The 16,880-nt window shown below is 38.0% G+C and overlaps 1 protein-coding gene across 2 annotated transcripts in view; it reads right to left on the reverse strand.

The window, feature by feature from the left end:
• Positions 1 to 16,880, reverse strand: part of UVRAG (UV radiation resistance associated) — a 292,228-nt gene that overhangs the window by 240,777 nt on the left and 34,571 nt on the right. For both annotated transcript variants that reach the window (XM_032853034.1, XM_032853035.1), the window contains one exon: positions 11,215 to 11,249. In XM_032853034.1, the coding sequence (XP_032708925.1) occupies positions 11,215 to 11,249 (35 nt within the window). The remainder of the gene's footprint in view (positions 1 to 11,214; positions 11,250 to 16,880) is intronic.

Consider the following 16,880-nt stretch of genomic DNA (forward strand, 5'->3'; position numbering starts at 1 on the left):
ATGTTAAGGAGATTTCATGACATCAAATGATTTTAAGATGCATCTGGATTTCAGGGGTGTTAAACTGTGAAAAAAATGTGCATCTTAGAATCAATGAAACACAGTAACTAAGGGTCTTGTCTAAGGTCTCCTAGTAAACACAGCTCCAGAATTTGAACCTAGGTCTCTAACATTTCTCTCGTGTTGTTTGGTTCTTGGGTTTTTTTTTTCTCCCACCAAAGCACAGAAGACAGAATTTAGAATAAAAGGGCTTTACGAGATTGTCAACAATTTCCTTGGTAGAGCCCACAGCCAGAGGCAGAAAGAAAAAGAAAGAATTTTGCCCTCTACCTGTGCCCATCCTCTGGGCAAAAGGAACTTCACATGATTCAAACTTGCTCGTACTGCCCCATTACCATACTATACCCCTGAGCAGGGCTGAGACACAAATAAGTAATTACACGTGACAGCAAAAGCTAGAATATTACTACTACAAGAAAGAAGTATTCATTCCAGACAAGCTATACTTAATCTTGACAAAACTCGGAGACCTGTGAGTCCACGGCTTCATCCCAATTTTTCAAAGGAGAAACTGATACTATATACCATTAAATAATTTGCCTAAGGTCATACATCTGGTTATATCTAGAGCAAGAGGTCAAAGTCTATATATCTGACTTTAAAGACATGATAACGATGAAAAACAATTTAAAAAAAAGATAGTGACAACATCAGATAACTTCTGAATAGAGGTAGCCCATGCTGCTGGGGACCCTTTAGCATAAAGCAATCAGGCTTTATGTCCTAGGAAGCCCCTGAAGTATGTAAGATCCGATGTCACTCCTGATAGGCTTGAGTCAATGAGAAAGGTAAATAATGTCCCCTAAATAGGAAAGGGAAGGGGAAGGAGATATGAAATATTCAAATGATAATATTTCACCTAACTAGAATTCAACAGACCACCAACTCCACTATCCTCAAATAGTCAAAAACAAGAAGCATGAAAATAGAACTACTTAAATTATCAAGTTAGATCAAATATATCCTATAAACTTAGAAAGTATCAAGTCATTGTATACAATTTGTTTATTCCTAATTGGTATTAATTGGCATATTTTTCCAGAACATGAATTTTATACCAAAAAGAAAAAAAAAAAAAAAAGAAGGCACCTGGGTGGCTCAGTCAGTCAAGCTCTGACTTCAGCTCAGGTCATGATCTCAGGTCCTGTGATTAAGCCCCGTGTCAGGCTCCCTACTCAGTGGGGAGTTTGCTTGTCCTTTTCCCCTGCTTGTGGTCTCTCTGTCTCTCTCTCAAATAAATAATTAAAATCTTTTAAAACAAACAAACAACAACAACAACAACAAAAACAGTATCCAAATGGCCAGTAAGAGCATAAAACCTGAAAAGTTACTCAATTAGAATACTGTATGAGGGGCACCTGGGTGGCTCAGTGGGTTAAGCCTCTGCCTTCAGCTCAGGTCATGATCTCAGGGTCCTGGGATCGAGAGCCGAATCGGGCTCTCTGCTGGGCAGGGAGCCTGCTTCCTCCTCTCTCTCTCTCTGCCTGCTTCTCTGCCTACTTGTGATCTCTGTCTGCCAAATAAATAAATAAAATCTTAAAAAAAAAAAAGAATACTGTATGAGGAAATGTAAATTAAAAACATAGTACAATATTGCTATCCAACCAGAACTGCTAAAATTTTAAAAACAGATAATACCAAGTTTGGAGAAGGATGCAGAGCAACTAAAACCTCACACTGCTGCTGGGGCTGTAACTGGTATAACCATTTCAAAAAACTATTTGGAAGTATCCACTAAAGCTGAAAGTCACCTATGACCTAGCACTTGACTCCTCTCCTAGGTATCCACCTAACAGCAGTGAAATGCACATACATGTGCACCGAAGGACATGGCATTAGAATGAACTACGGCATGCAACGACACGGATGAATCTCACACACATAATGCTAAGCAGGAGAGAACATGCCAGAGAGAGAGAGAGAGATTCAAAAACAAGCAAGACTAACTAATGGTGCTTCAAGTCAAGGCAGTGGTTCTCCTTGGGAGCAGGGAGTGACTAGAGAAATAACAAAGGAGGGCCGATAATGTTCTACTTTTTGAACTTCTCCCTTTGAAAAGTCATCAGGCTATTATTTTTGCCCTTTACTGCAATGTGTGTTCTATCTCAATGAAAAGTAATGAAACTCTATTCTTTAAAGACCCAATAGCAGAAAAAAATACAGCATCTTAAAAGGAGGAGGCTGAAGCAATAAATCAAATAAAGGAATCTCTTCATGATGTAAATTTCGGCCTTAAAGTCTAAAGTCTAAAGCTGTTAGGAGACCTCCTGACCTTCAAATTATACCACCTGAAAAGGTAGCTATTTACTCTATGTGTAAGATCACCTCTCAACAAAAGTACATGTGCCCTAGATTATGACACAGTATAATTTCAAATTCTCACTCTCAGAGTAATAAAGCACCAGAAAAACCATGAAATAACCACCCCTTCCCAAAGTGAAAAAAGGAAAAGATTTGGTGAATATATCTGAACAGGGAGAGGGAGGACTTGGGGGTGGGGGGCAGTTGTATTAAATATTCATAAATACTTCATTCTAAAATAATTTAAAAGCCTTTGAGGGCGCCTGGGTGGCTCAGTGGGTTAAGCCTCTGCCTTGGGCTCAGGTCATGATCTCAGGGTCCTGGGATCAAGCCCCGAATCAGGCTCTCTGCTTGGCAGGGAGCCTGCTTCCCACTCTCTCTCTGCCTGCCTCTCTGCCTGCTTGTGATCTCTCTGTGTGTGCCAAATAAATAAATAAAATCTTAAAAAAAAAAAAAAGCCTTTGAAAGTGAGAGTGGTGTTCTGAAGTTACTTCATATGGTTGAATAGATGACATGGGTTTCTTTTCTAAGCCAATACAACATTAATACAGCACAGCTATTGTCAGTCTTCTCATTACAATGACCTTCCTTTATACTTCCATGACATAGCCGCCAAAGAGCCGTAACTCCTGAGTTGGTACATTCAGACACACTGAAAGACTTTATTGCCCAATAATGTTACTGTAAAGACCCAGATGATTTATATTTATATTTAACCTATACAGGTCAGCCTGTTTCATAGATGGAACAAATTATCCAAGCACCAAGATGATCTAGGGACCTATACCATATTCACTGCGGTACAGCTGCAGAATATCAGGATATTTATGGCTCTGAAAAGTTCACTGCCCACTCACCCACAGGAGAATGTAAACTCATTATTTAGCCAGAGCAACTTCTCCGTAATGCTGCTCAATGACTGTTTTTTTATTAAAGAAACACACTTGTACAAAAGAAATTTCAAAACATAAACTATCACTGTTCTTATCACCCAGTAACAAATGTACGGTCATAAGAAACACAACTTAAGAAGTCATAAAAATTTCTCTAAACATACAAGATAACTCTCGGGAATTGCATGCTGACGTTATAAAGCAGTAGTTACTTCTCAGCCCAATAAACTCTCTTTCCCTGTCTAATTCACCTCTACTCATCCTTCACATCTCAACTTGGAAATTAGCTTCAGCTAGAAACCTTTCCTAGCCAGCATCTCTTAAAATGAGATAAATAATACTCCGATGTGTTTTCAAAGAACCCTGTTCTTCCCTGGTACTTTAACTGTATGTGTCAATTATCTTAGTCTCCCTCCATATCATGCAGTTGACCAGACAGAAGTTAGAAAACCCCAAAGATGGTGCAGTTTAATACAGGGTAACATAATCTGGCATAATTAAGAGGAGACAACTCTCTACTCACGCATACCCATAGAGATGAAATGTTAATTTATTTGGTTACAATCAACTGAAACATAAACTTTGACAATCACGCAGGCCAGTAACTCATAAAAAGTACACCATCAGGTCAGTTTTTTTTCCCCAAAGATTTAAACACAGCTCAGGAAGTCAAAATTCCAAACAAAGTTTATGATTCTGATAATTATATCACATGTTGTCCCTAAAAATACTTGCTCTTGCAGTTTTCCTGGGATGCCTGAGTGGCTCACTGGGTTAAAGCCTCTGCCTTCGGCTCAGGTCATGATCTCAGGGTCCTGGGATCGAGTCCCGCATCGGGCTCTCTGCTCAGCAGGGAGCCTGCTTCTCCCTCTCTCTCTGTCTGCCTCTCTGCCTACTTGTGATCTCTCTCTCTGTCAAATAAATTAAAAAAAATAAAAAATGAAACTTGCTCTAGACCTTTGCTTATTCAATCACAAGGGCCATCACGGACCTCTACTTGACCTCCAGCAGACACTGACTCAGTTGAAGGAAGGAAGCTAAAGGAAATGCGAAGTAAGGTAGGCAGCATAAAGCTGTAGAAGAGCAGGGCTTTCCAACGTCACAATTGTCCTAGGGACCTAAAGCAAGTTTCTCAGCCTGTCTGAACCTCAGTTTCCCTAACTATCGAACAGGCATATTTCTTACCTTATAGCACGGGTATCAGGATAAGAACAAATGTACATCATGCATCCAACACACGACTAGAATAACAGGTGGGTACTCTGTAATTGATACCTCTTATTTATTAAAGAAACACACATGTACACACATAAACTACCACTGCTCTTATTCCCACTATGAGATTTTAATTTTGTAATAGAAGTTTAAAAACTCCCTTTTTGTAAAAGTATCTAATGATCAACTTTGTAATTGTTGAAGATGGGTACATATGGTTTCATTACCTAATTCACCTGTACTTTTGTGAATATACAAAATCAACTTTAGAGAATTTAGTTACTTCCATTCTTACTGCTTCAATCATTTTGGTTATTAACCAATGACCCTTCAATCTAATCTCCTTCTGAACAACAATAACAAAATCCAAAAGTTAACAAATCATTTAGAGAATATGGCTACCTAAAGCCAGAGAACTTTAAAGCTGAATTGTACACTGACAATTAATTGTTCTAAGTTGAATATATCTGAGAAGAAACCAGAGCTCTGACTTGTAACTTGGAGACACATCTCCACCTTCCAGCCTGCAGAAGCTGGATTCTTCAGTTACTCAATGCAACAGGCATTTATTGGACTTCTCTGGATGAAGCACTGCGCTAGGGACATTAGAAAACAGAAACATGAATACAGTCAATGTCTTTGTCTACCAGACAGTGTCTTTGTCTACCCCTACCTTTGTGTGGCCTGTAACTATATCCCTGTCCAAATCTCTCTCAGGCTGACCAGCTCTTGACCATCACCTCCCATCTCTCCAGGTCATTTCCCTTGCTGCCCTGACCCTCAATTCCTCTGCCCCTGTTGTCATACTTACCCAGCAAGATCTCAAACCACCTCTGCTCACCCCACCCAACCCCAGCCAGACTAGCTTCTTAGCCTGTTCTTAAAGACCTCAAGGACACTCCTGCCTTTGTAACCTTCCTGATTCCTGGCCTGTAACAGTCTTGCCCCACACAGGTACATAGCTTCTCCCTCACTTGCTTCAGGTGTCTATTCAAATGATTTCATCTATGTGACATTTTGTCTATGTGACCACCAAAGGAAACCAGAAACCAGCACTGCCAGATACTTTCTTATTCTGCTTTATTTTATGCCATTATTTTTAATACCATCTAACATAGTCTATTTATCATTAATTCTAACATGCACTTTCCTTCACATTGAGGATGAATTTTAATTTTAGAAATATTAAGATCAATAAGGTTCTACTATTTTTGACCACCAGGTGGCAGTCACTAGATGTCACTGTCTACATGCACAACCTTAGAAATAACTGTTCTTAAACTCTTAAATTAGGCATGCTGAACCCTGTTCGCCTGTGCTGACTTTAATGCCATTTAAAATATCTCTCTGGGTTTAAACTGAAACAAACAAAAAGCCCTGTATATAATATCTATCAAATTTTTAAATTCAAAAGGTTAATAAAACAGAAAGTGATTGGAACAACATAGAGTAACCCAGTACTCTCAAACACTGCTGGCGAGAGTGTAAATGAAACAAAAATTTGGAAAAGCTATTTGGCAATAAATACTAAAGGGGATCCTATGAATACTCCCTACAGGTCCACTCCTAGATATGTATCACATTAACAGAAATGTACACATAGGATCAACCAACAGATACACATGAGAATGGTCACAGCAGCACTATTCATATCAGCTCAAAAACTAGAAACTAACCAGATGCCCTCAACAGAAGAATGGATAAATTCTGGTACATTCACACAACGCAGTATTACAGGATAAACAAACTACAAATATACCCACAATCTGAATGACTCTTAAAATATACAGTTGAGACTCTTTCAATATAAAGTGCAAGTCTGATACAAAGGAGTACATACTGTATGATCTCATTTCTGTAAAGCTTAGAAGTAGAAAAAATTAATTTATGATGTTAAGTCAGGACAGTAGCAGTAACTGAAGAAGGCATGAGGGGCCTTCAGAGTCACTAAAAATACTCTACTTATTGACCTGGAAGCTGGTTATACCAGTATATTCAATTTCAGAAAATTCATCAAGTTGTATATTTAAGAACTGTAATCTCTTCTTTATGTATGTTAAACTTCCCAAAAAAAAGTATTAAGTTTTGTATAGGCAAAAGGGCACAGACATAAAACAAGAAGACATGAATTTGGTATTAGAGAAGCAATATTTGTAAATGAAGAAAAAAACCTAATCCATCCTTTTCTTTAAGACTTGAAATTCCCAGATTGAAAAAGCGTATTTATGTTCTGTTGCTGAGATTCAAAAGATTCCCAACACAGGTCGAGCAATATACCTAAAGGAAGGAAAGACTGCTAAATAAATACCTTGGAACGGGTAAAAGAAATAGCAAAGTAACAAGAGGCTAGGAAGATCGAATCATGACTCAGGCTAGGAAGATCGAATCATGACTCATTCAGGACTATTAAGAAGGTCCTGTGTTTCAATTTAATTACAAGTGTTTGTTTTTCTTGGTGAACATAAAATAATGGTGACTTTTAGAACTAACTTGGCTTAGGCTATTTTTCTTGTCTTACTTGTTTACCAAATACAAGCCATCACAATGACTCTGGAGGTTATGAAGATGACGCGTACAGGTCCCTCCCTTTGTAAGGTTTATCCTATATATTAAAGAAGCTAAGATAACCAAAGGAACAGCTATCACACCGCTTTAGAATGGTATCAGTAGCATAAGGACAAGGTTCTTTGTTCTTTGTTTTTTAAAGATTTTTATTTACTTAGAAAGAGAGAGGGAGTAGGGGCAGGGCAGAGGCAGAGAGAGAGAGAGGGAGAATCTCAGGCAGACTCCACACTGAGTCCAAAATCCCACACAGGACTCGATCCCACAACCTGAGCTGAAATCAAGAGCCAGTCAGTCCCTGAACCGACTGAGCCACCCAGGTGCCCCCAAAGTTTTGTTTTTTCAAAGCACAGAAAAAGGGAAGCCTCTTCCTGCTAATGTTAGATTGTAAGAAAGCTCTTCAGAAGCATCCAAAACCACACTGTCCAATACCATATCCATTAGCCACTTGTGGCTATTTAAATTAGAATTAAATAAAATTAAAAATTTAGTTCTCCAGTATTACTGAACCACATTTTAGGCGGTCAGTAGCCACACATGGCTAGTTGCAAATGTACCAGGCGGGGCACAGAACACCAACAGCACCGCGGCGGTGATCTGCAGTAGCCAAGAGTTAGAAAGACCCAAGGAATATGCACATAAGGTCAATTTAATCTTTGGGCGAAAACATTCTTTTTAACTCATGTCCATTTTCCATGTTTCCTTTGACATCACAATGGCAAAAGCAGCCAACCTGGACTGGGGACCAAGTTAAAAATACAAACCTAGGAAAAACAGGTGAAGCCTTGAAGTTAAAGGAGTTAAAAAAGAATACAAGCTCACTAGAGTCCAGCTTAGTTCACCAGGGTGAAAATTCACCCAGAGCTTCAGCTAAAAATCAATGAAGCATTACTCTGCCTAATCTTTAATAGCTAATTGAGGATTGGGGGTTCAGGATATTACTTAGAAGTCAGTCAATAAACATATTTATGGAGGAATCCATTCACTAAGAAACATTGGCTGAGCACCTTCTATGTGCCAAGAACAAAGGGCAACCAGGAGGAATAAAAGCATTTAAATCACTAACTCTATTCAGCAGATATCACAACTGCTTACAAATCACCAGCTCCTAAGCAGGGAAGAAGCCCTACAAACTTTGCTCATCTGTGGTTCTTCAGAAACAGCAAGCAGGGAGATAACAATGTGCCATCTTCAGGATATTCTGGAGGGTTTTTGACTCCTGTGGTGCTCAATGCCCATTAATCTGAATCAGTCACAGTGATTTAACAAAAAACAAAGAAGGAAGAGTCCTTTCCAAAAGAAAAGAACATATGAACTACAGTCTATCAAACCTATATTAAGCTACAAAAGATAGGAAAGACAATCCTTGCCAGAAATATCATAACCTCAAAGAATATCCTTAAAAGGAAACATAAACCAATCAACATTTATCCAACAACTCCCAAGGAGTACACGGGGAGCCAGAGGACATAAAGATATTCAAGCAGTCTCTTGACCTCCAAAAGCTGTCATCTACTTTGGGAGAGGAAACCGTTCATCAACAATCATAATGGACGCAAATGCTCAAAGTGGGATCCCCAGGAAACAACTGCAGGACAAACTGTAACCGGAAAGGACCTTGCAAGTCTTCTGTCCAAATATCTCCATTGTCTGAAATCCATTCTACAGTATTTTTATAAAACATTTATTCAACCTAAGTACACACCAGGCATGAAGGTATCACAACCTCATGGACATTTCAGAAGCAACAGAAGATGGGAGCCAGAAGGACTGAAGAGTTAATATTCAACGAGATGGTTTTAGAAATATGAACTTGAGGCGAGGATGCAGAGAAAGGGGAACCCTCCTACACTGTTGGTGGGAATGCAAGCTGGTGCAACCACTCTGGAAAACAGCATGGAGGTTCCTCAAAATGTTGAAAATAGAACTACCCTATGACCCAGCAATGGCACTGCTGGGTATTTACCCTAAAGATACAAACGTAGTGATCCGAAGGGGCACACGCACCCAAATGTTTATAGCAGCAATGTCTACAATAGCCAAACTATGGAAAGAACCTAGATGTCCATCAACAGACGAATGGATAAAGAAGATGTGGTATATATACACAATGGAATACTATGCAGCCATCAAAAGAAATGAAATCTTGCCATTTGCGACGACGTGGATGGAACTAGAGGGTATCGTGCTTAGCGAAATAAGTCAATCGGAGAAACACAACTATCATATGATCTCCCTGATATGAGGGAGAGGAGATGCAACATGAGGGATTAAGGGGGTAGGAGAAGAGTAAATGAAGCAAGATGGGATTGGGAGGGAGATAAACCATAAGTGACTCTTAATCTCACAAAACAAACTGAGGGTTGCTGGGGGGAGGGGGGTTGGGGGGGGAGGGTTATTATGGACATTGGGGAGGGTATGTGCTATGGTGAGTGCTGTGAAGTGTGTAAACCTGGCGATTCACAGACCTGTACCCCTGGGGAAAAAATATATTATATGTTTATAAAAAATAAAATTAAAAAAAAAATACGAACTTGAAAGGCAAGTGAATACCAAGTAAATACAATAATGTAGAACAATACACTAACGTAGCACTATTAGCACAGGATCCACTATGACCCAAATCCAGAGAAAAAGCAATGGGATGGTGTAAAACCATTTCCAATAGACTTTTGACTACCAAAAGGAAGGTAGAATAAATCAAGGTGAAATTCTATTCTACCTGCCCCTGCAACCACCCACTCTTCCCCAGCTCTCCCTGGTGTGTAGGACACTTACATTTTCACCTGAGCCAGGGGACAAAGAGACACTAATATTGACTCAAGAGCTACTCTGTGTCAGGCATGGCGCTAGTCATTTCATGTCATTTACTATATGCAGAACAAGTGAGCTGTACTGGTGATTGGAGCTCCTCAGAAACAGGCTCAAGGAAACTGTCTGGCCCTAGATCCAAATTTATTATTTTATTTTAGAGACATTGAGAAGGCAGCTTGATAAAGAGGCAAGAGCAGCAGAGACCTGAAGAGAGAGGTCTGAACTTAGGATCCAGTCCTACAGTTATGTGACTACAAAAGTTGTTGGGCCTCTCTGGACGTCAGTTCCTTAAGACCTACCTCATCTCCTTACAGGTTGTTATAAGGATCAAAATGGAACCCGTATGTAAATGGATTCTGTAAACATAAAACATAACTGATATCCATTTATTCATCTAACAAGTATTTACTGAGCACCGATATTATTCTAGACTCTATACAAGGTCCCTGCCCTCATGGAACTTGTGTTCTAGTAGGTGGGAGACACGTAATCAACATAAAGAAATCAGTAAACAGGAGTTTCCAAGAGTGATGAATGCTCTGAAGAAAATAAAACAGGTGACATAAAAAAGAGTGACTAGGAGAAAGGGAACCACTTTCAATGGAACAGTTATAGAAGACCAAACCAAAGTCCTATAACTTGAGACCACAAAGATGTCTTTAGCCAAACAAAGAGCTGGGGAAACAAGTGTTCTAGACATAAGAAAGGGAGAGTAGCTCAGCATGTTTGAAGCACCAAAAAAATGAGGTATGCCTAGAGTAAGGAAAACTATTAAGAAATGAGGTTGAAAAAGTGGACAGAGGCCAAATCCAGCAGTCTTGACCACTAAGAAGATATTATAATTCCCATAAAGTCCTTTTTTTGTCAACATGGCTCAAAAAACTGAGCCATTTGTGCAAATATCTCATGTGTACATTATCAAAAGTAGGACACTTCCAAATTTCTACCTTAGCAATTCCACCACCAAAAAATAAGTGGGAAGATCCTATGCAATGGCCCTAGACATACAATTCTTGAGAATTTTATCTAAACAAAGACATCATTTATTATGTTTCATAAACCAGATAATCAAAAAAAAACTAACAGAATTATAGAATATGAATAAAAAAAAACACTGAAGTTTTTAAGAGAAAATATCAGTTCATTCAGCAAATATTTATCAAGCACCTACTATGTGCCAGGCATGTTCTAAGGATGAGAGATACAGCAATGAACAAATCAATGAAAATTTAAGCAGTAACTAAGCATAAGATTTAACCGCAGAAGTATCATAATAAATAGCAGAACTGAACTTGAACTTATGTCTCAGCATTTTCTGAAACAGAAGTTATAGGCTTAGTCAAGTGTACCTGTCAGAAAGCAAACTTACCAAGGAATTCTTAATCACTTCACTCCTATAAAATTCTGGAAAAGAAGAAAAAAAAATAAGTGATATGAAAGAAAATAAGCTCATTAACTCTTAATCCTATAAATTTTTTTAACATATGTTCCAGTAAAACATTTAAAACATTTTCTTTTCTTTTTTAAAGATTTTATTTATTTATTTGAGACAGAGGCAGTGAGAGAGAGCATGAGCGAGGAGAAGGTCAGAGGGAGAAGCGGACTCCCCATGGAGCTGGGAGCCCGATGAGGGACTCGATCCCGGGACTCCGGGATCATGACCCGAGCCGAAGGCAGTCGTCCAACCAACTGAGCCACCCAGGCGTCCCTTAAAACATTTTCAAGGGATCTATTTTCTCTATACCTTTAGCTGTAAAAAATAAATAAATAAAAATAAATTAATTAAATAAAAATTAAATAAAAGGGTCTTAAAGGAAAAATTTTCATAAAGACCAAAACTGTCAAGATTTAATTTAGCAAATTTTACCCCAGATTCAAATTTAAGCCCTTAAAAATTTAGACTTTCTCCTCTCCTACCTTACAACCACTCTACAAAAACTGATTCCATATGCTCTGTAAGCATTAAAATCTCACGATTCTACAGACCTTCATGTGTACTGTAAACATTACGAACCTAGAGGCACAATCAAAAGAGAGAATTATGGCAGAGATGCAGACAAACACTGCCTCTTCTGAACCTGCTGAAGTCACCATCATGACGCTCTGTCTCTGCAGAGTCTACAAGGACCTTCATATCCTTGTGTTGCTATAAGACAAATTTCCCAGGTGTGATACATGGACCACTGGTACTTGACATGATGTTAGGTGATACACAGACACACTTTATTTTTTCCTTATATATTTAAATTTATGTCCCATATATTCCTCAACCCCTAACTGTAAGGTCTGAAAGGACGGAAGCATTTGTTTAATACAACTGCTATGTCCTCAGCATGTAAAACCATTCCTGGCATGGAGTAGACAATAAATACTTTTTAACTGAATGAGTTATCTTACTTAGACGTAAGTTTAAAAGTAATGATGGGTGGTTCAGTCAGTTCAGCACTCAGCTCCTGATTTCAGCTCAGGTCATGATCTCAGGGTCATGAGATGGGGGCCCAAGTTGGGCTCTGTGCTCAGCGGGGAGTCTGCTTGGGATTCTTTCCCTCTGCTCCTCCCTTTGCGTACGCACGTGACCACGTGCACCGTTTCGCTCTCCCTCAAATGAATAAATCTCTAAAAACTTTTTAAAATAATGAACTTAAAAATATATATTAAGTATGTAATAGTATAGATGAAACTCAAAAAGAGTGAAACATGTCAAAGTCTACTAAAAACTAAAGCTAAGGAAGAGTCAGGCGATAAATGAACAGTAGGCCTAAACGTAAAACTCTTACAGGCAAGATCTTTAGATTAAAGCATTTCTTGATAAACATACTATCTATATTACTCTATGTTTGTCTTTCCTAAATATATATATATATACATATATATATGTGTATATATATATAGAGAGAGAGAATTATTTTATTTTATGGAAAAGACAGCCACTACATATTAAGTTTTAAAAAAAGACAGGTTCTAAGAATTCACAACAGGATCCAAATTTTTATAACCTGCTAATTTAAACAGAAAGAGGTCCACAAAAAAGCCCTACAAGAAATCATGGAGTCTGAGGTAATTTCTAACATGCTAAACATGGGCGTACACTGTCCACCATTCTGTTACATCTAAAATATTGTCAATAAAATTAGCAGCATGATACAGTAGTGATTTAATAGTGAACATATGAGAATTTAAGTGAATGTGGGAGAATTTAGAGTCAAAAAATAAGTCCAGTCCCCATTCCACCTATGATATTCACTCTGGACAAGTCAGTCAACCTTTTGGGTCACATAGCTTACCTTTCAAAGGATAATGACAAATGGAAAATAACAGGGTTATTGTGAGGCTCAAATGAAATAGTGAATTAAAAATACTTTGTAAACTGTAATTTTTATTAACACAGTTCTAGTAATTTTTATTAATTCACTATAAGCAAAACTATTTGACAGTAAATTTTTAAAAAGATACCACTCAAGACCTATTTCTACATGAAAGGGCCCATTAGATACAAATGCCTCTCTATCCATGCTAAGTCAGACCTAGAAAAACAAAGCAATCAGACATTGCACAGCATGGTTTCAGTGGCATGTTTTGGCTGTTATGCAGCATTCCATTCATTTAACAAATGCTTTTTTAGTACCTCAACCTCACTCATAAAAGGAGAAATACAAACTTAAACTATACTATAAAACTATTTTTCACCTATCAGATTGGCAAAAACTCAAAAGTTTGATTGCACAGTCTGTTGGTGAGCCTATGGGAAAAAAGGCACTCATACCTAGTAAGTGGGAATGCAAATAAAAAAAAATTTGCAATATCTATGAAAACTAGAAGTACACATCCTTTGCTCTTTCCACTTCCTGGAAATTTACCCCACAGCTATACCAGCACTCATACAAAATAATGTACTTATGAAGTTATTCAAAGCAGTCCTGTGTGCAGAGCAAGACTAGGATAACTCAAATGCCTACCAAGAGAAGCCAATTAAATAAATCATGGGACATCTACTTATTGCAGAACTGTGCAGAAAAAAAAAATTAGGGAAGCTCTGAAAAATCAGAGAAGCTCTCTATAGACAAACATCTAAGAAATTTTAGGTGAAAAATGCAAGGCACAGAAATATATATAGTTTATACTATTTTTATTTGTATTTGCATAAAGAATTCAGCAAAGAGAAACAAAAAATGTAGAAACAGTGGTTATTAGGGTGGGGTAAAAAAACTATGGGGATGAGACAGGTGAAAAGATTTGAACCTTTATATATATTTTGAACCACGACTGCCTTAGCTGTTCAAAAAATTAAATGGAAAAAAATATGATGGCTTAATATGTGCCAAGCATTGTTCCAAGCGCAGTGAACAAAACTAACCCACAATTTTCTGGATTATACGGAGTTCATCTTCTAATGTATCCAAAATAACTGGCTGGCATTCTGGGCACTCACATTTCATGGGTGAAAAAAAAACTATGACTGAAGAACAAACATGATTTTATAAAAATTTCAAGTTTAAGAGGAAACCACAATTAGAACCCTAGTTCTTCATCCATTAACACAAGGCTTTGTTCTCTGGGGTTGTGATAACTTTGATCTGAACTACCTAACAAGAAGGCAGTGTCCTAAGAGCACTGAAAGATGACAAAAGTCAAAACATCTCACACATAACTTCTTAGGATCTGCTGCGAATTCAGTCAAAATAAAAGAATAACTTAGAGATCAGTATTTCAAATATTTTTCCAATTTAAAAAAACAAACAAACAAACAAAAACTACTTTTGAAACTAAGAAATGGGGATGTCTAGGTGACTCAGTAGATTAAGCATCTGCCTTCGGCTCAGGTCATGATCTCCAGGTCCTGAGATCGAGCCCCGTATTGGGCTCCCTGCTCAGCAGAGTCTGCTTCTCTCTCTCTCTGCCTTTCTCACTTCCCACCACTCATATTCTCTCTCTCTCAAATCAATAAAAGAAACTGAGAAATGATGCCACTAAACAGGTGGTCTGGTACGGGTGAGTTTGTAAGAAGAGCCAAATGGCCCTCTACTGTGGTCGTCCTACACCAAGGGCCGCATAAAGATCATGAAGTGAGTATTTGTGTTTATCATCACAGGTTCAACAAGATAAGGTGGATTAACTAGGCTTATTAAGGAAACAACTTCCCGGCTCCTCCTATGGTAGTTAAAAGTTATAAAACCCAACATGCAGGCCCAAAAGAAAATGATAAATAGATTCCATTCAGCCATGACATTTTGGAGTAGGAGGAAGCCTCCGAAATCATCAGTTCTCTCATTTTAGAGGTAAATTCACCAAAGCTCACAAGAGGGACTAAATGTACTAGTCAAGGGGCTTGCCAGTTAGTGACAGACTCACCACCACTGGCAGAGACTGTACTCCCTTGTGGAGAGCCAGCTACCCCCTCACTGTATGAATGATCATTTCATGGTGGCAACTTTAAGAAGCAGTCTATGATAACTTCTAAACTCAAGGTGTAGTCTGAGCTAGAAGAAGACAAAGAATAAACCAAAAAAGTCACTTTGCTTCCACATCTCTTAGACAACTTTTAATAAGATGGTCATCAACCAGACCCTGACTACAATCTTCTTATTAACTACTTTGACTGGTAACAAATACCTAAAATGTGCTGGTAAGTACTATGTTAATTATTATTATTAAAGATAACGCTGGAGCAAGAACACAAAAGTTTTATGAAGATAATCAAGGACTGATTATATAGAAAATGATCAATAATTTAAAACACTCAGGGCGCCTGGGTGACTCAGTTGGTTAAGCATCCAACTCTTAGTTTCAGTTTAGATCATGGTCTCGGGGTCATGAGATGAGCCCCCCATGGGGCTCTGCACTCAACAGGGAGTCTGCTTCTCTCCCTCTCTCTGACACTCTATCCCTCTCCCCACCCCAAGAGAGATAAATAAATCTTTAAAAAAAATTTTTTAACACTCTGGCATGGGTCACCTAAAAGGCTCAGTCGGTAGAGCATGTGATTCTTGATCTCAGGGTTGTAGGTTCAAGCCCCACACTCAGTATAGAGATTACTTAAAAATTAAAAATAATTTTTTTAATTAATCTAAAAAAAGAAAACACTCTGGCACTGTCACATATTGCTAATGATAAAACCCATTAGTGAGCAGCAGACCAAATGTATTAAGGTCTGCAAAAATGCTTATACCCGAAGACAATGACCAAACTGTTTCATTTTCCTTCTGGACACATGGGAAGACAACATATCCCGGTCCCCTTTCCATCTAAAAATGATGACACTACTGATTTATGGCCAATGAAATGTTATAATATTCATGAAGGCCATTTCCATTAAAAAAAAAAAAAGAAAAGAAAAGAAAAAAAAAAACTCCCTCAAATAATCCTTCTTTCTTGCCATGCCAAAAGTCATGTATTGATGATAGCAGCATTCCAAAACAGAAGGAGCTGGGATACCTGAGTCACCGCTTAGAGGACAACAGTCAAGACAATGCCTGTTAAGAACACCTGCACTGGACTTAGTGTAAGAAATTTATTATGTTATGCCACTTAGATCTGCAGTATTTGTTATAGTAGCTAGCATTAATTGTTCAGATGTAATGGTGTTTTAAGAATATGCAATGGTTACAATGAAAAATAAGAATAAAAGTATATGAAAATGTAGAATTTAGAGTCCTTTTTTTTCATCCTTAAAAATTATTTTAATGCTATTTACATTATGGTGGTGGTTCTACCCTATGTAATTCCTGACTGAATCTTTTAATGGGCATATTGAAATTTAAAAATTTTAAATTTAAATTTAAAAAATTTAAATTAAATTTAAAAAACAAAAAAGGTATTAAATGACTACTGCTTTAATAATGGTCTTTAAAAGTAATTAAAACCAGGGGTACCTGGGTGGCTCAGTTGGTTAAGCATCTGCCTTCAGCTCAGGTCATGATCTCAGAGTCCTGGGATCAAGCCCCATGTTGTTGGGCTCCCCACGCATCTGCTTATCCCTTTCCCTATACCCTTCCCTCCATTCATGCTCTCTCTCCCTCTCTCAAATAAATAAAATCT

Source organism: Lontra canadensis, unplaced genomic scaffold (genome assembly GCF_010015895.1).
Source record: "Lontra canadensis isolate GAN:19392208 unplaced genomic scaffold, GSC_riverotter_1.0 scaffold7, whole genome shotgun sequence".
Lineage (NCBI taxonomy): Eukaryota > Metazoa > Chordata > Mammalia > Carnivora > Mustelidae > Lontra > Lontra canadensis.